This window comes from Castanea sativa, chromosome 5 (genome assembly GCF_040712315.1).
Source record: "Castanea sativa cultivar Marrone di Chiusa Pesio chromosome 5, ASM4071231v1".
In the NCBI taxonomy this organism is placed as follows: domain Eukaryota; kingdom Viridiplantae; phylum Streptophyta; class Magnoliopsida; order Fagales; family Fagaceae; genus Castanea; species Castanea sativa.
In genome coordinates this window covers 40,987,632-41,007,370 of record NC_134017.1, presented here as the reverse complement: position 1 = coordinate 41,007,370, position 19,739 = coordinate 40,987,632, and the positions used below count along the sequence as shown (strand labels likewise).

At 38.7% G+C, this 19,739-nt stretch overlaps 1 protein-coding gene across 1 annotated transcript; it reads right to left on the bottom strand.

Moving 5' to 3' along the window:
* Positions 1 to 8,966: 8,966 nt before the first annotated feature.
* On the bottom strand, positions 8,967 to 17,058 carry LOC142636540 (protein DEHYDRATION-INDUCED 19-like). The gene is made up of 5 exons (XM_075810795.1): positions 16,467 to 17,058; positions 16,221 to 16,360; positions 11,386 to 11,463; positions 10,955 to 11,238; positions 8,967 to 9,367 (listed from the first exon to the last, which is right to left on the bottom strand). Exons 1-5 carry the CDS (start codon positions 16,549 to 16,551, stop codon positions 9,259 to 9,261), a joined length of 696 nt encoding a protein of 231 aa, XP_075666910.1. The 5' UTR covers positions 16,552 to 17,058; the 3' UTR covers positions 8,967 to 9,258.
* Positions 17,059 to 19,739: the final 2,681 nt, after the last annotated feature.

Here is a 19,739-nt window from a genome sequence, read left to right as displayed (position 1 = left end):
GAAACAATGAATGCCTGCTGCCTTCCTCTTTTTTTGAAAAAGATCAAGTGTAATTTCTAAATGTGATTGAAAAAGTACTTTATTTTGAATTTAATATAAGCGCGAATGTTGTTTTACTTGTTTAGATGACTCTTACTTTTTGCTCTGTTTTGATCATATCATTCCATAAACATCATCTCTTTGTCTTTTACCAAAGTTATTAGCAACAACTTGAATTGAAATTGATACTCCAGGAAGGTTTAATTATGCCGGGAACTGCATTAAGCGATGCATTTTAAGTATTTGATTCTTCATTTTGGATCTCTAGTTTGAACTATGTAAAAATAAGGCATATGGTCTTTTGATTTAGACATGCAAATATCTGATGTTTTTTGACAAAAAAGGAAAAGAAGTGTTAACTTTTCCCAAGTAAATGATCCGAGGATCCAGGCATACCAAGCTTCAGCTTGGTACTTAGATAAATAAATTCGAAATGTTAATTTTCCCAAAGTAGATGATCCGAGGACCAGACGTAACTGAGGTTCTGTTTAACACTTAGTAAAGAATATCAATTTAGACGAGGTATGTGGTTTGAGGATCCAGGCATACCAAGTTTCAGCTTGATACTTAGATGAATAAATTAAAAATGTTAATTTTCCCAAAGTAGATGATCCGAGGACCAGACGTAACTCATGTTCTGTTTAACACTTAGTAAAGAGTATCAATTTAGACGAGGTATGTGGTCCGAGGATCCAGGCATACCAAGTTTCAGCTTGATACTTAGATGAATAAATTTAAAATGTTAATTTTCCCAAAGTAGATGATCCGAGGACCAGACGTAACTTAGGTTCTGTTTAACACTTAGTAAAGAATATCAATTTAGACGAGGTATGTGGTCCGAGGATCCAGGCATACCAAGTTTCAGCTTGATACTTAGATGAATAAATTTAAAATGTTAATTTTCCCAAAGTAGATGATCCGAGGACCAGACGTAACTGAGGTTCTGTTTAACACTTAGTAAAGAATATCAATTTAGACGAGGTATGTGGTCCGAGGATCCAAGCATACTAAGTTTCAGCTTGATACTTAGATGAATAAATTAAAAATGTTAATTTTCCCAAAGTAGATGATCCGAGGACCAGACGTAACTCAGGTTCTGTTTAACACTTAGTAAAGAGTATCAATTTAGACGAGGTATGTGGTCCGAGGATCCAGGCATACCAAGTTTCAGCTTGATACTTAGATGAATAAATTTAAAATGTTAATTTTCCCAAAGTAGATGATCCGAGGACCAGACGTAACTTAGGTTCTGTTTAACACTTAGTAAAGAATATCAATTTAGATGAGGTATGTGGTCCGAGGATCCAGGCATACCAAGTTTCAGCTTGATACTTAGATGAATAAATTAAAAATGTTAATTTTCCCAAAGTAGATGATCCGAGGACCAGACATAACTCAGGTTCTGTTTAACACTTAGTAAAGAATATCAATTTATACGAGGTATGTGGTCCGAGGATCCAGGCATACCAAGTTTCAGCTTGATACTTAGACGAACGAAGATAACGAATATAATGCAGTTTACAACAAAGAACGGCCGAAGTGCCTTTTATTTAATAATAGTACCTTCGTAGATTATTTACATTCCAGGGACGTTGTACAACACGTTAGTCCAAATCTTCCAGATTGTAGGCCCCTATTCCTGCGACCGAAGTAATACGATAAGGTCCTTCCCAGTTGGGCCCCAATTTTCCCCACGCAGCATTCTTCGTCGTACCCAAAACTTTCCTTAACACTAAGTCACCTGGTCCAAGAGGTCGAAGTTTCACATGAGAATCATACCCCTGCTTGAGCTTATGTTGATAATAAGCTAGTTGAACCATGGCACTTTCTCGCCGTTCATCAACTAAGGCTAAGTTTCTCATAAATCTATAATCGTTGCTATCTGTAATAAAGCAGCTTTTCTTCGTGGTTGGGAACCCGCTTCTAAGGGTATTACGGCCTCGGCTCCATAAGTCATGGCAAAGGGTGTTTCACCCGTGGATCTTCGCGGTGTAGTTCGATACGTCCACAAGACATGTGGCGCTTCTTCCACCCACCTCCCCTTGGCGTCACCCAACCTCTTTTTGAGTCCGCTCACTATTACTTTGTTGACGGCCTCGGCTTGCCCATTTCCTTGGGGATAAGCCGAGTGGAATATCTATTTGTAATGCCCGTATCACAAGAAGATTTCCGAAAGGCTTTGCTATCAAATTGTAAACCATTATCCGAAATGAGAGTATGAGGGATGCCGAACTCCGGTAACGATATTCTTCCATACAAACTTTTTTGCTTCCGTGTCTCGATGTTTGATAATGGCTCGCCTTCAACCCATTTGGTGAAGTAATCTGTTCCCACGAGAAGCCACCGTCTGTTTCCCGTTGCTTTGGGGAAGGGTCCGACAATGTCCAAGCCCCATTGGGCAAAAGGCCATGGGCTAGATAGAGGATTCAGGACTCCCCCTGGTTGATGTATGTTCGGAGCGAACCTTTGACATTGGTCGTACTTCTTTGCATAATCTTGCGCTTCTCTCTGCATATTTGGCCACCAATAGCCCTGAGTGAGGGCTCTGTGAGCCAAAGACCTTCCCCCTGTGTGACTTCCACAAATCCCTTCGTGTAACTCTTCCAAAAGTAGCTTCGTTGCCTCGGGGTGTATACATAACAAATATGGTCCGAAAAAAGAACATTTGTACAATTTCTGGTCCTCGGACAACCAAAAACGAGTGGCTTTCCTGCGAACTTTATCTGCTTCAGTCTTTTCTCCAGGCAGGATGTCATTTCTGAGAAATGTTACTATTTGATCCATCCAACTAGGCCCAGTCCTAATTTGGAGAATTTGAGTGGAGTTACCATCCGTGCCAGTGGGTTTCAACAGATCTTCAACAAGGATAATTCGTGGTAGACTTTGTGCCGAGGACGTTGCGAGCGTGGCTAATGAGTCGGCATGGGTATTGCCACATCTGGATATATGCAATAGTGAAAAAGACTCAAATTTAGATTGCATATACCTGACCTGGGTAAGGTACTCTCGCATTCTGGAATCCCTTGCTTCTAGCTTCCCTTCTACTTGGCCTACCACCAATAGTGAATCCGAGAACATTTGCACCGTCTTTCCTCCCATTTTATGAACCATGTTCATCCTTGCGAGGACGGCCTCATACTCTGCTTCGTTGTTGGTGGCCGAGAACCCTATTCTCAAAGATTTCTCAAAAGTAATTCCCTCTGGGGATATCAAAACTAGTCCTATACCCGACCCCCTCTGATTTGCTGCTCCATCAACATGGACTTTCCATAACGGAGGCCCTTCACACAAAATCATGCCTACTGACTTTTTACTCATGCCTTCTTGATAGTCTTCTAACGAAGGCTCAGCAAATTCCGCCACAAGGTCCGCGATGACCTGTCCCTTTATAGAGGTGCGAGGCATATACTTGATATCGAAAGCTCCTAGGACAGTTCCCCATTTGGCAATTCTTCCCATATAATCTGCACTTCGCAGAATTGATTTCAGAGGGAGTTGTGTAAGAACAACAACTGTATGAGACTGGAAGTAATGGGGAAGTCTTCGTGTAGCATGTACCGCCGCCAAGATAGCTTTCTCCAGTGGTAAATAACTCAGCTCGGCCTCGTGCAGAGATTTACTTACATAATAAACCGGTCTCTGGATGTTATTGTCATTTCGGATAAGAACCAAACTAACTGCATGGTTGGCCACCGCAATATATGCAAACGTAATTTCATCCACTTCGGTCGAGACATAACCGGTGGTCGCGAGAGATACTCCTTTAGCCGTTGGAAAGCCACCGCGCACTCCTCGGTCCATTCAAAACCTTTCCATTTATTTAATAATTGAAAGAAAGGTCTCGCATCCGTCCACGGACCGGATATAAATCGGTTGAGAGCAAGAATCATACCTCGTTAGTCTTTGCACTTCTTTAGGATTCCGAGGTGGGTGTAAGCCGTTTATTGCCTTAACCCGAGCAGGATTCACTTCAATTCCCCGCGAGTCACCATATATCCTAGAAACTTGCCCGATCCTACACCGAAAGAGCATTTAGAGGCATTGAGCCGCAATTTATATTCTCTCGCCTTCGAAAAGTGTTGCTCGCATCCTCCGTATGTGCGTAAACTTCTTTACTCTTTACAACCATGTCATCCACGTATACCTCAATAGTTTTTCCTAGCTGGGCCTCAAACATTCTCGTCATCATCCTTTGGTAGGTAGCCCCTGCGTTTTTCAAACCAAAGGGCATTACCTTATAGTGATAATTTCCTGTAGGAGTGACGAATGCAGTCTTCTCCTGGTCCTCGGCGGCTAAGGGTATCTGGTGGTAACCTTGGAAAGCATCGAGAAAACTCATCCGAGGATGCCCAACGGTAGCGTCAACTAACTGGTCAATCCGAGGCATTGGGAATGAGTCCTTCGGGCAAGCTTTGTTTAAATCTGTGAAGTCTACACAAACTTTCCACTTCCCATTCTTCTTCTTCACCACCACCGTATGGGCTAACCATTCAGATAAAACACTTCTTTGATAGCCCCCGCCTCCTCGAGTTTGAGCACTTCCTCTTTTACGGCTTCGAATGTTCTCTCGGAGCACCTCCGAGGTGGTTGCCTCCTCGGCACTACGGTTGGGTTGACCTTTAAATGATGACATATGAAGTTCGGATCAACCCTGTGGGCCTCATACGCGTTCCATGCAAATACATCCATATTTTTCTTTAAAAATAAAATCGCTTCGCCTTCTCTTCCTGCGGCAATTGAACTCCAACCTGGAAGAACTTCTCAGGATCATTGTCTATGAGAATTCTCTCCAATTCTTCACATACCGCTTCATCTACCCCGGCTGTGGGAAGAGACTTTGATTGCTATGCCTCTCCGTTAGCCGAGGCCGAGGAGTCTGGTTCTGGTCGACGCAAAATTGCAGCCGTAACACACTGTCGAGCCACAGACTGACTCCCAAGTAACTCCACCACCTGGTCTCCAGAATGAAATTTGACTTTGACATGCAAGGTTGAGGAAACAGCCCCTAATGCATGCAGCCAAGGTCTTGCCACAATAGCCGTATAGGGGGAATAAGCATCGACCACGATGAAATCTACGTCTACCACCTCCGGACCTGATTGCACAGTAATCTAATTTGTCCCTTCGGAACGACAGCTCTCCCTTCGAAGCTTATCAAGGGTGAGTCATATGGCATAAGATCTTCAACTCTTAACTTCAAGCCTCTAAATAGGTCAGGGTACATGATATCTGCGCCACTGCCTAGATCAACCATTACCCTCTTTACATCATAGTTCCCTATTCTGAGGGTTACCACTAAGGCATCATCATGAGGCTGGATGGTCCCCATCTTGTCCTCTTTAGAGAAACTTAGGACTGGCAGGATATTCGCCTTAATCCTCTTTGGCTGATCCCGTGAATCCTCGGCCAATGTTCGAGCTACTGACATTACCCTGAAAGGAGCTGAGCCAGTCCTACCAGGTGCTGCAAAAATGACATTGATGGTACCTAGAGGAGGTCTGGATGAAGGACCGTCGTGGTTTGTCATTCCTGCTTGGTTTCCTCGCCCGTTGGGTTGGTACAGAAACTGCTTCAGCTTTCCCTCCTTGACCAATTGTTCCAAATGATTCCACAAAGTGCGACAATCCTCGGTGGTATGACCTCGCTCCTGGTGATAATGGCAATGGAGATTTTGATTGCGTCTCAAAGGGTCCCCTGCCATTTTATTTGGCCATTTGAAAAAAGGCTCATGCCTTATTTTCTCCAACAGCTGCTGCACCGGCTCCCTGAAGACGGTGTTGACCACTTGTGGGGGTATGTGACCACCCGCCCGGAAAAATCCCGCGCAGTCTATTGTTGTTGTATCGGTCCGACCCGAAATCCCTCCTTTCTTGTGGGATAACCTTCGCCTTGCCTTTTTCCCCGCCGCCGATCTTCCTCAACCCTTTTGTACTCGTCGATGCGATCCATCGGCCGACGTACGCTTCGACAGTTTCTTCGTTAAGGATTTCCTCAAGTCATGCTCCGTTGGTAGGCCGACCTTGAAGGTCCTTATTGCTACATCGTCAAAGTCTCCGTCAATTCCGTTGAACATTTCCCAATACCGGTCCGAATACGTTTTCAGGGTTTCCCCTTCCCTCATGGCCATGGACAGTAAAGAATCCAATGGACGAGGAACTCTACTGCACGTGATAAAGCGAGAACCAAATGCCCTAGTAAGCTCTTTGAAAGAATCAATGGAGCCTGCCCTTAAGCCGTCAAACCATCTCATGGCTACGGGCCCTAGGCTAGAAGGAAAAATCTTGCATAACAAAGTTTCATTCCTGGAATGCACTGCCATTCTCTGGCTGAAATGGCTTACGTGCTCCACAGGATCCGTCCGACCATTGTAAAGAGTGAAGGCCAGTTGTGTGAAGCGCCGAGGCAACCTTCCTTCTTCCAATCTGCGCGCGAAGGGTGATCTGGAGATTTGGTGTAATGCTCTTCCCATTGAAAGAATCAATGGAGCCTGCCCTTAAGCCGTCAAACCATCTCATGGCTACGGGCCCTAGGCTAGAAGGAAAAATCTTGCATAACAAAGTTTCATTCCTGGAATGCACTGCCATTCTCTGGCTGAAATGGCTTACGTGCTCCACAGGATCCGTCCGACCATTGTAAAGAGTGAAGGCCGGTTGTGTGAAGCGCCGAGGCAACCTTCCTTCTTCCAATCTGCGCGCGAAGGGTGATCTGGAGATTTGGTGTAATGCTCTTCCCATTGAAAGAATCAATGGAGCCTGCCTTTAAGCCGTCAAACCATCTCATGGCTACGGGCCCTAGGCTAGAAGGAAAAATCTTGCATAACAAAGTTTCATTCCTGGAATGCACTGCCATTCTCGGCCGAAATGGCTTACGTGCTCCACAGGATCCGTCCGACCATTGTAAAGAGTGAAGGCCGGTTGTGTGAAGCGCCGAGGCAACCTTCCTTCTTCCAATCTGCGCGCGAAGGGTGATCTGGAGATTTGGTGTAATGCTCTTCCCATTGAAAGAATCAATGGAGCCTGCCCATAAGCCGTCAAACCATCTCATGGCTACGGGCCCTAGGCTAGAAGGAAAAATCTTGCATAACAAAGTTTCATTCCCGGAATGCACCGCCATTCTCTCGGCCGAAATGGCTTACGTGCTCCACAGATCCGTCCGACCATTGTAAAGAGTGAAGGCCGGTTGTGTGAAGCGCCGAGGCAACCTTCCTTCTTCCAATCTGCGCGCGAAGGGTGATCTCGGAGATTTGGTGTAATGCTCTTCCCATTGCGTCATTTCCTAAGCCCCTGTGGGGGTAGTCTCTCGCCACGCCCCATGCATTGCCTTCTTCGGAAGAGACATATTCTCCTGGGGAGTTCGGATCTCTCGCCCGTAATTGTTATCCTCGGATCCTTCCGAAGAGGGGTCAGAGACCGGAGGAGTTCTCCTTCGCCTTTCGTGGCGCAATCTCCTCTTTAGGCCGTCAATCTCCTTCTGCATGGCCCTAGCATTTCTTTCATAAGGAGCTCTGCTTCCTCCTTGCGAATGACTTGCACTTCTGATGGTGTGTGTAGTATGTACACTTCCTTCTCGGTTCTCTCCGTGATCAGGATGCAAGGAGTGATCCTCACGCTGAGAGCCCACGGACTCCGCACTGCGTTGTGGTCCTGACCCTACCATGATGTCCTAAACTTCCTTGAAGAGTAAATTCCCCACAAACGGCGCCAATTGTAAGGACACAATTCAAATTCCCAAACCACGACTGGGAGGAAAATGGGCTTGAAAGGCCTTTCTTCACAATGAATTTGTAGAGGATGGGTTTGTAATTTAGATTTCAAGGATGGTTTAGACAATTACAAAAAGAACGGGCTTTGGGCCCAATGGAACAAAACAAAGAATCGTTTGCAAAGAGTAAGACTGAGAAATCGTCCTCGGATTGTTTCCGAGGATGGTTTCTAATAATATTTCTCAAGTTTGGATACAAGTGTTGATTACTATTGACTCTATCTCTTCTACTCACCAAAGTCCTCCCCCTTTCTTCGTATGCCTTCCCTCCTATTTATACTCCTCATCTTCTCTTCATCATCTTCCACTTTATGGTTGCAACCTTGATTTTTGGATACTTGTCCCATCCATTCTTCCCTAAAGCCCGCTGGGATTTTGGGACCAAGTTCCAAGCTTTATGCTCAGGTCCCATCCTTCCATCTATACTGTCAGCGTATCAATTACAGAGTCTTTAATATATGGGCGGTGGTAGCAGCTTTACTTTAGACATTCCACCGCTCTTTCTACTGTCCTCCACGTATACTGTGTATCCTCGGCTTAACATTCCGAGGACAAATCTACTCCTCGGATGGTATGGGACACTTAAATAACTCCACGATCATTTTGATGTTTTCGGATTTAGGTTTCTAGCCCAAAAGACCTCGTTGGGCCGTCCTTCATAAATTACTAGGCCCGATACCCCTACAATAATACCCCTACAATTATTATCAATAGTGTTTTTAAAAAAAAAATAAGAGAGAGACTTATAGCATTGTAGCAAATATTATTAATAGCGTTTTGGTAAAATTACATAGGAGAATAGCTTCTCTTTTGAAAATCGTGTTTTTCAAACAGATTTTAAGCATTAAAATTTCAAATTTGCACTAAAATCGTTCTGAAATCTCAATTTTAGCTTTCTTGGAATGCTTTCTTACATATGAAATAATGAAAAAACTTAAATTCTAAAAAATATTCTGACGCCTACAAATGAATTACTATATTCATCAAAATTATTGTCTTTTAATCCCTTCCATAAGCTGCTTGAATATAATTCATTGAATTCTTGTACTTCATTGGATGGATCATGGAATTCTCTCTTCAGTACATCTGCTTCCCCCCCTACCCCCGGAAAGTAGCAGAGCATAGGCTCCATCTTTTCTGTGCTGGAATTTTTCTTAATAAAAGAGTTTACAAAACAATAGAATAACCATTTCATAAATTGAAGTTTTTCATAAGCTAATAGATCGTTTTGGAATGTTTTATCAGAATGTAAGTACATCTCCAGCGGAGAGGGCACTAACAAGAATGGGAACTAATTATCAGGCACTCATAGTGCTGCTTCGATATCCATATGAGGCACATATTGCATTGCCAATGCCAAACATCGTAAACCATCACAATCCCACCCAACTATACCCCCTTACCAAGAATTCTAAATAATTCACATTCAATTATTTATGAATTAACTTACTGCTTCTATTACTCGCCTAACAGAGTTGTGAAAAGCAGGTCTTGCATAAAACCTGCTCTTCCAGCAGCTTGTTTCATCCTTTTTTCCCGCTCTTCATAACTCAAAGAAGGATCGAAGCTGCAAGGGGAGAGAGAGATGTTAATAGTTGGACCAAAAGAAGGGTTTTAGGAGAGATGTTCATAGTTGGATAAAAGCTACAAAAGCATAAATTAAATGGATCAAATAGATTGGGCAAGACTAAAAGCTTCCTCACCACCAAAGTCTGTGATTAAATTACTTCTTAATTTATATGATAAGTCTAGTTGGATACAGATATGGTGGATCAAGACATCAAAAAATGTTTTGCAATATATATAAAATTTGTCCAACATATTTTGCCCAAATGATAGAGGAATCCCTAATCCTGCCTCATCCCACTGCTTGCACTACTTCAGCAAACAATTTTGATGTAAGAAAAGGAAAAACATGCTTGTGAGCCCTGGCTCACATGGTAAAGGATGGGTCCCAAGTTTCAAGTCATGCCTAAAAAAAAAAAAAAAAGTTCAAAACAAAATTTAGAAATCAAAGGTGAAAATCATTTAGGAGGGTACTACATCTCACAAGAGGATTTTGGCAAGACGCACGTACAACAGGGTTGTTAGACTTTGACAATTATATTTTATTTTTTGATGATTTGATGGTTACAATGAGAGAGAGGAGATTTGAACCATGAACATCTCCACTAGAAACATCAGAAGGTGTCATTTGAGCTAAGGCTCTTGGTGACTGACAATTATTTAACGTATTTTAACTAAACAATTAGGATTGCTTTCTGGACAGTGATCTCCTTTGGGCCAGCCGGCCCATCTCCCTCCAAAAATGTTCTATATATATATATATATTGATAGGTAAATAGTGGGGAGGAGAGGGTGGAGGTAAGGAACATGGGACACCACAATGACAAGTAGTGATTGCTGGCAGCTGCACATAGCGTATACGTACACACACTGCAAACAACAGAAATCGTGACTAAGTCACAATTTTTCAACTTTGAAATCATGACTTCAATCATGATTTCATGCTAGACTTTGACAATTATATTTTATTTTTTGATGATTTGATGGTTACAATGAGAGAGAGGGGATTTGAACCATGAACATCTCCACTGGAAACATCAGGTGTCATTTGAGCTAAGGCTCTTGGTGACTCTGACAATTATTTAACGTATTTTAACTAAACAATTAGGATTGCTTTCTGGACAGTGATCTCCTTTGGGCCAGCCGGCCCATCTCCCTCCAAAAATGTTCTACATATATATATATATATATATATATAGGTAAATAGTTGGGAGGAGAGGGTGGAGGTAAGGAACATGGGACACCACAATGAAAAGTAGTGATTGCTGGCAGCTGCACATGGTGTATACGTACACACACTGCAAACAACAGAAATTGTGACTAAGTCACAATTTTTCAGGTTTGAAATCATGACTTCAATCATGATTTCAGTTATTGTACAGGTACATACTATTTGACTATTTTCACTAGGTTAATACTTGATTTTAAATATTCTAAATATTTTAACCGAAGGACAATTATTTTATCAAAAATATTAGGATAAGAATTTCATGGTTGTCTTTTTTCCAACCCATAACCATGACAAGAACATTATACCATTAAAATAACAAGCATCCTGTCACAAAGGAAATTAGGTCTATATCAGTACCTTGATTTCCATATGTGTGTTGGTGCTACATTCTTTACAGAAGAGTCCTCAGCACTGTTTACCACAGATTTTGAAATCTCTTCTGCTTCAGATGCAGGGAAGTTCAAAATAAGTGATGATAGGAATGGATCAGTAGCTGCAGTAGACACATTAGCATTGTTTGACCGATATCCACCACCCCCTAGAAGCACCTGCAGATGGGCCTCACGAAGATCCCGACCCAGGAGAGACAGTGCCTGACTGTTAGGAATTGCAACTCTACGTAACCTGCGTCGTCTCTGCAAGTAATCCTCAGTTAAAGGAAACTTATACAGCCATTCAGTTTTGATATCAATTAGTAAACCGATCATATACACAAGCATACTCTTTTAAAGCCAATTAAGTCATGTGAAGAGAAACAACAGTGATGGAATTTTCAGTTAAAAGGATATCTTGAACAAGTGTCCATGTTGCAGCGTGATATGACTTAGCATGTCTCGTGCAACTTTAACAGAGCAAATGGGACAAACCTGCAAGGAAAAAGTGGAATCAGAATGAGACTATTAACACGAAAGCATCAATCAAAACTAGAAAATAGTCAAGTACTTAACATGCCATCCTCCCTTAATCCTACAGAGTAGGAATGACAGTAACAAACAATTAGCCACAACAAGATGTTCACTTTGTTCATTTCTCTTCCATTATTTTCCCCTCTTTACTTATAAAAAAAAAAAATCCCCCCCTCTCTTCCTTGATTGATTCTGGACTTGAAAACTTTAACTATGTCAGAGAAGCCAGTATTCTCGTTGGTTAAGTACAAGGAAAAATAAGTTCCCCACATTGAGGGCATCAACCACAGATATGATCTAAGAATTGAATTCATCCATCACCAAATCTTGGGATTTAGGTATATAGCATTCGTATATGTATATGGAGGATCTCCTGTAGATTCAATCTACAAAATGAAGCAATATAGACGACATAACACTGACCATATAAGCTGTGTTTTATAATAATAACTGCTAATAGATTGAAAACACAATGTTTTGTGAAAACGCACAAAACAATAAAAGGCAAGCAACAAACTCTCACAAACACCACACAAAATACACACTGAAAACCTCTCACAACACAAATTAACTCACATCCCATTACACCCAAAACAAGCTGTCAATACAAATTAATGAACAAATGAGACACTCAAGGTATGTTTGGTAACTGTTTTTTCTTCTTATTTTCTGTATCCAAAAACAATTTTCTATTTTTAAGACTAAAATCCTTGTTTGGCAACCTAAAATGGACTAAAAACAAAAACTATTCACAAATAGGAATGGCAACGGGTCGGGTTCGGGCCGGGTTTTTGCATACCCGGACCCGACCCGCGGGCCAAGACCCGGAACCCGGACCCGGCCCGATTATTAATCGGGTTTTTTTTTTCCCGGGGCCCATACCCGCTCCACCGGGCCCCACGGGCCCCGTGGGCCCTGTTTATCTTCTTGGGCCCAAATCTAGCCTAACAAAAATTTTTTTTTTTTTGAAGCCCATTAAATTTTTTCCCTAAATTCAAGCCTATTCAAGCCATTTAACATAGCCCAAATGCCAAATTTTGGCATTTAGGCCACATTATAGGGCAACCAAATCAAACCAAATTATAAGTTAATCATAAATCAACAAATCACAACTAAGATTTTAAATCAACAAATCACTTAAAAAGCTATAAAATAAATCCCACAAGTCTAGGAAATTACAAAATGTCTTATCCTCCAACTAACAAATGAAAAAGACTAAGAAATTCTTACAAAATGTCTTATCCTCCATAACCGGGTTTTTATCCGGGGCGGGTTTCGGATTTTTTTTTATAAAACCCGGACCCGACCTGAACCCGCTTCGGGTTTTTTTTTTTAAAAACCCATACCCGACCCTATTCTTTATCGGGCCGGGTAAAATCCGGCCCATTAGGGTCGGGCCGGGCCGGGTATCCGCGGGCCGGATCTAAATTGCCATCCCTATTCACAAAACTCAATTTGTGAAGAAAACTGAAAACAAGCAAAAGAGTGTTTTCAGTTTCTAATTTTCAAAAGTCAATGAAAACACACATTTAATTTAATGAATCTATCTCATTTAATGAGTTAACATTAGAGTTCAAATCTTAGCAACAACATATTTTAGTATTTTCTAGTTTTTTTCTTCAAAATTTTAAAAAAAAAAATTCAACTAACCAAACATGTTTTTTGATTTCAAAAATACAAAAAAAAAAAAATTGTTTTTTCTTTATTTTCCCAAAAACAAGTTTTTGAAAATAGAAAACAAAAATTGTTACCAAACATAACCTCACAATCCTAGAACCCCAGTACACCCTTCGGGGTTCTCTCACTCAAACAGAAGATAAACTCTACTTATACACATGGTTAGAATTGACAAACTAATCTTTGAAGAAACTCACTCTATGTTCTGCTAGAGTCTTCTCCTCTCTCTAATGCGAGGTCCATTAGACTAAGCCACCAAACCCTTAATAGAATGCCTACATATAAGACTCCAATTCCTATTCCTTGGCAGTCAAAGAATACTAAATCACTTCTTTGACAAGGGAAAAACTTCCCTTCCACACCAAGAATACTAAAACAGGTTACCGAATAAAAAATAAATAAAAAATAAAAAAATTTGGGTCAATTTTCAACACAATCATTACTTACTCACAAAAAATCTGTTCAAGTTAAAGTTGCTAGAGTATTGGAAGGGGTTGGATAAATTATGCACTACGGTGGACATAAAAGATAAATTAAAATATAAAAGGGAAGAAGCCACGAAAAAAATAGTGTCATTGGACCTCTACTGACTCCCAAAACAATGAGATAGGCCAGTAATTGTTACAATATGTTGATTGTTGTGCCAATGAGCTCTAGCTCAACTGGCACCTCCTTCCCTTATAAGTTCTAGATTAAGGGTGAGGTAGTGAGTTCAAGACCCATTAAATGCATGTGTAACTTACCAATAATAAAAAAACGGATCCTTCATGGTTGTGTATCTCACAATGCTTATGCCTCAAAGCCAGAATGTTGTTCCCGATATGTCTCTAGCTCTATATATCCTAACCTTATATTGGCATATGCTTTGTCTACAGCCAGATGCTAGTTAAATGATGAGCCACCAATTCTTATGCAGATAACTCAAACCAGATTATTACGATTTTTGGCTGTCCATGTAACATCTGACACTTGAATCATATCATTCCTCTTTGACTTAGCTTATATCACCCTATGATGCACGGACACGGACACGGACACGGACACGACACGGACACGGACACTCCGATACGGCAATTTTTGAAAAATAAGGACACGACACGGCATGGACACGGCAATTAAATAATTAATTAAAATTTATATTTAGGCATTTTTTAAAATATTTTTAGACATAAAATACATTTATGTTTAAAAATTAAATTATGTAACAACTACAAATAAGCAAATTAATACCCAAAGTAATACAATAATATACATAAAGTGTTTAGAGTACAAATCAAACTACAAAAGTTTAAAGGAGCAACTGCCTCAGTTGATTTTTCACTTTCAATATTCATTTTAGTAAATCACCTACAATATTTAAGTAATTCAACTTTAATAAATAAATTAAACTTATCACAGTAACAACTAACAAGTAACAATATGGCAAATAATGTAACATAATCACAATATGGCAAATAATCTCACAGTCACACACGGTCACTGTGTGACCGTGAGAGTGGGTTTAAAAAAAAAAAAAAAAAAAAAAAAAAAAAAAAAAAAAAAACGTGATAAGAGTTAAGATAAATAAACTACCCATCTCATATTCTCATTCACCCAACCAGCTAAACAACTCAAATATCTGAACAACCAAAAAAAAAAAAAAAAAGAGAGAGAGAAGCGTCGGACCTGGAGCTCGCCGAGAGAGAGAGAGATCGGAAGGGACAGGCGGACAGGGATGGCGTCGCCGAGAGAGAGAGAGAGAGAGAGAGCTCGCCGATCGGCCCGATTTAGCTCCGGCGAGAGACAGGTCAGCGGCGGAGATCAGAGGAAGGGTCGGTGGTTCTCAACTGAGAAGGGAGAGGGCCGAGAGGCTGAGAGCTGTGGGTTTCGGGGCAAATGACTGAACGAAGATGTGGGTTTCATCATTTTGGTTTAGGTGTATCATGAGATCAACGGTGGGGGTAAGTCCATATGTCAAAAATCTGTGATTTTTCTCTTTTTTTTTCACTGCTGGCGTGTCGGACTGTCGGAGCCGCGTCGGCGCCGTGTCGGAGCCGCGTCGGTGCCGTGTCAGCTCCGTGTCGGAAAAACGAAAAAAAAAGGGGGACACTTCTCGGACACCGGAGTCCGGCGAATCGCGGCGGTTCCGGTGTCCGACACGTGTCGGACACCGACACGTCGCCAAAAACGGCGTGTCGGTGCAACCCAGATATCACCTTCATCAAATTTTGTATTAAGTATAGTTGCAGTGTCCACTGCTTTTCACCTATATTTTGTACATGTAAACCAGCAGTACTTCTGATATGGAACATGAGAACTCACCAACCAAAGTGGAAAGAAAGGAGGTAAGAAGTAACAATGGCTTTTCTTATTGAAATTCTCTAACAGATTGCTGATTCCATGCTTTCCTTGTTTATATGCATCTAACCAATTAATTAAATATTCTAATGATGCCAATCAATGAGTTTCCTTGAGAAAAAACAGTGCAAAAGAAAAAAAAAATCACAACTGCTCCGGAAGATGAATATAGTGCCTCCACACCTAAAGATGTAATTTCAGATTCTCTGTTAATACTAATATCATTGGAGCACGACAGAATTACTACACAACCGTTTTATTGTACAATTGTACAATTGTATATGTATGGGTGTCTGCATAACTGAAAACGATCATTTTCACAAATAAATGTAAATCACAAAGAAATTAATGGTTCTTAAGTCCCTCCTTTAGTCCTTATTTACACTATCTAGACAAATTTCAAAAAAAAAAACAAAAACAATTTTTTTTCCTTTTCTTTGATGGGTGTTTAAAATAAAAAAAAAAAATAAAAAACATTATGATTTGCAAGACATCAATAAAAATGAAGCACTCAATGAAAGCAAAGAAATATTAGTACGGCAATGAATCAAAATGGGCATACACAGCTTTACCAACAAAGATCAAACTCTCCAACATTAACCAAATAAGGAAAACAAAATCATTTAACTCTCTCTCACAGACCAAACATACAAACTAAAACAAAAGGTACAAATATGAGGGTATATATGTAAAGAATCACGTACAGTGACTTTGGATTCGCACGAGTGCTCGTCTTCTAGATGCGAACACAGTGACACGATATCGAAGTCCTCGTAGCAATACGGACATGGAAAATCGGGTCGGACCTCGTCCTCCACCTCAAAATCATCGATACCCAACCGATCTAAATCCAACCCCAACAAAACAAAACAAAAAACATTGAAAAAACCAAAGCTTTAAAAAATCAAATAAAAAATAAAAAAACCCAGATCGGATATGGAGGTACTCACCTAGGTGGGAGCTCTGATGGTGGTGCTGAAGCGTGTATTGGCGCTTGGCGGCGGCGAGACGAGAGGTCCAGAAATCGGAGTCCATTGAAAGATCGGAGATTTTTATGAATTCAAGCTCACTTTTTTCTTTTCTTTTTTTGTAAATTTTTATATAGATTTTATTTGGTGAATTTGAATTAGCTCTAAAGAGATCAAAAAAAGCCAGAAACAGACACAAGTTTGCTCCTTTCTCTCTACTTGTATTGTAAGTCTGTGTGTTGGGTGGTGTTCTGATAAATTTGACTTTTTTGATAGAAAGGAAGGAAGATAGAGAGATATTTTGTTCAAGTTGATATATCCTTTAGTTTTTACTATTAAGATTAATTATTTAAGGTCGATGTTGAATATGTTTTCTTACAAGTTTTGACTTTTTCTTAAAGTGTAATGTAAGGTTAGGCTTCTAGGAGGTAGGAGAGTAAAGACGGCTGGGTTAAGGTTTAGAGAGAGATGAGGTGGTGGGGGGTTGGGTTTGGGTTTGGGTTTGTGTTGGATTTGTGTGGTGAAGACCAAAGGTGATGTTAAGAAAATGGGAGGAAATTTCGGAGTGCTCTTCGTTTGTTTTGACACACAAACCCTTCTTTTGTTCGAGTGGTCTGCAGGCCATCTTATTTTTTGTGATTGTTATTTTTGTATATTATAATATTCTCTCTTTGTCGGCACACTCGAACCAGTACTGTTCCGGTGTTTCCTTCTCAAAAATAAAAAATAAATAAAACCAATTCTAAAAAACAAGGGAGGTTGTATCCACAATCTCCCCCTATTTTTATATAGTAGGTAGGGTGGTGCTAGCTCTTAGAAAATTAAAATAAAATTTATATTTGAGGAAGTATGAAACTATATATATATATATATGTGTGTGTGTGTGTGTGTGTGTCTTACAAAGTTTATCTTATTCGTATAATAATTTTAATAGTTAATCACACACAAAGTTGTGGTAGTTATTTAACATATAAATATCTATTTTACTATAATAGTTTCTTAGTACTTATTTGCTAAAGACAATATCTACTCACTAAAAACTTCTAAGAATGATAGCGAATATCATCATTTTCCAAAATAAACAATTGCAAAACTCAGTTGCTTATTTTGGCAATCTAAATATTGTGACAGTGTCTTAGCAAAGACATTATCACAATATATAAATTTTCGTAATGAATTATGTCATATGCTACAATTGAAATTTTTCATCAAATACCTTCAACCATACACAATGAAAATTTTTTCATTCATACTTTCTTCTTTATCAGTTTACATGAGTCTAGGTGCAATATTTAGCTTCCTTAATTTTTAATGAACAACCATTTTAGGCAAGAAATTTTTTTAAAAAAAAAGATAACAAAAGGCATGTATAGATAAACTATAAGTTTCGAAGATTTAAACCTAGAAAATCAATGCTCTTTAGGTAATAAATAAAACACCTTAGATCACCATTTCAACTTTTTAAGCATTACTACCATTTAAAACTCAAAATATATGTAGAAATTTTTGGAATGTTAAAATTTAGTGGGAGTATTTTAGACATTACACAATGTAATATTTTAAGAATCATAAGTTTTGGTTAGGGTTTAACTGAGAGAATAATAATATGACATATTTGCTCTTTTCCAAAATATTAAGGGGAAAATTTGCTTGATTTTAAAGTTTAAGAAGAAATTGTGAACTACCCACCTCAAACATAAAAGATGAAAAGTGTTTTTATCATAAGTTATTTATTTATTTATTTTTGTGTGTGTAAAACTATGTGTTTTTACTTAAAATGGTGCGTAAATATAAAAATACAATAAAAAAAATACAAAAAGTCAACCCAAAAAAACTGTATGTGAAATAGTAAATATTGGTTCAACAAAGTTGACTAAACAAAAAAAAAAATCTAGAAACACAACATAATGGTACAACATTTTCATAATACCTTTATAATTTTGTTATATTTTATTTTGACTAGTAAAGAATTGACATTTTAGTAGTTGTGAAAATATTATGATGATAACAAAATGTCTTAATATTTTCATAAGAGAAATGTTATGTTCACAATATTTTCATAACAAATCCTACAGTAGTAGGTTGTTACAGGTTGTTATTGGTACACAAAATTAATTTCATTAGTAAGTTTAAATTAGAATCAATAACAATTTACCACGTATGATTTGTTATGAAAAATGTTGTGGATGTCACACTTTTTTTTCACAATACCTTTATTTTTAATTGTGATTGGTTACAATATTTTATATATATATATATATATATATATATATATATATATATATATATATATAGCCTATAACAAATTAACACATCAACAATTGTGAAAATATTGTGACAATTTATTATGATAATATTTTATTCTTTTAGGGTAACAGCTCATATGTAGATAAAAATATAAATAAAAATAAAAATAAAAAGCGTGTTCAATAGACAATATTTCCCCGAAAAATAGCTAGTTTTCATAAGAGAAACGCTATGTTCACAACATTTTCATAACAAATCATAAAATAATAGATTGTTATGGATTGTTATTGGTAGGCAAAAAAGTATTTTCATTGTTAAGTTTAAATTAGAACTAATAACAATTTACCAACTATGATTTTTTATGAAAGTTTTGTGAAAAATGTTGTGGATATTGTACTTTTTTTTCACAATACCTTTATTTTTAATTGTGGTTAGTTCTAGTATGCTATTTTTTTTAATTTTATTTTAGCTTATAAAGACTTAATACCTCAACAATTGTGAAAATATTGTTGTAATTTGTTGTGATAATATTTTATTCTTTTAGGGTAATAGCTCATATGCAGATAAAAAAAGGCGATCTCAATAAGCAATATTTCCAAAAAAAGAAAAACGAAAGAAAGCCAGTGAAACAGTTTTGATTGAATAAACCAAAACTATTGTAACTTTGAGCATTGACCCTATGATTTACCACCTGTGATTTGTTATGGAAATGTTGCAAAAAATATTGTAGATGTATCACTTTCTTTTTTCCACAATACCTTTATTTTTAGTTGTGGTTGGCCCTAGTATGATGTTTTTATTATTTTATTTTGACCTATAAAAACTTAACACCTTTGACAATTGTGAAAATACTGTAACAATTTGTTATTTTAATAGAGTTCAACATACGATATTAACAAAAGAAGAAGAAGAAGAAGAAGAAGAAGAAGAAGAAGAAAGAAGGGCCAGTGGAACAATGCCACTTGAATAAACCAAATGCACAGTTGTTTTACTCATTTACACTTTATA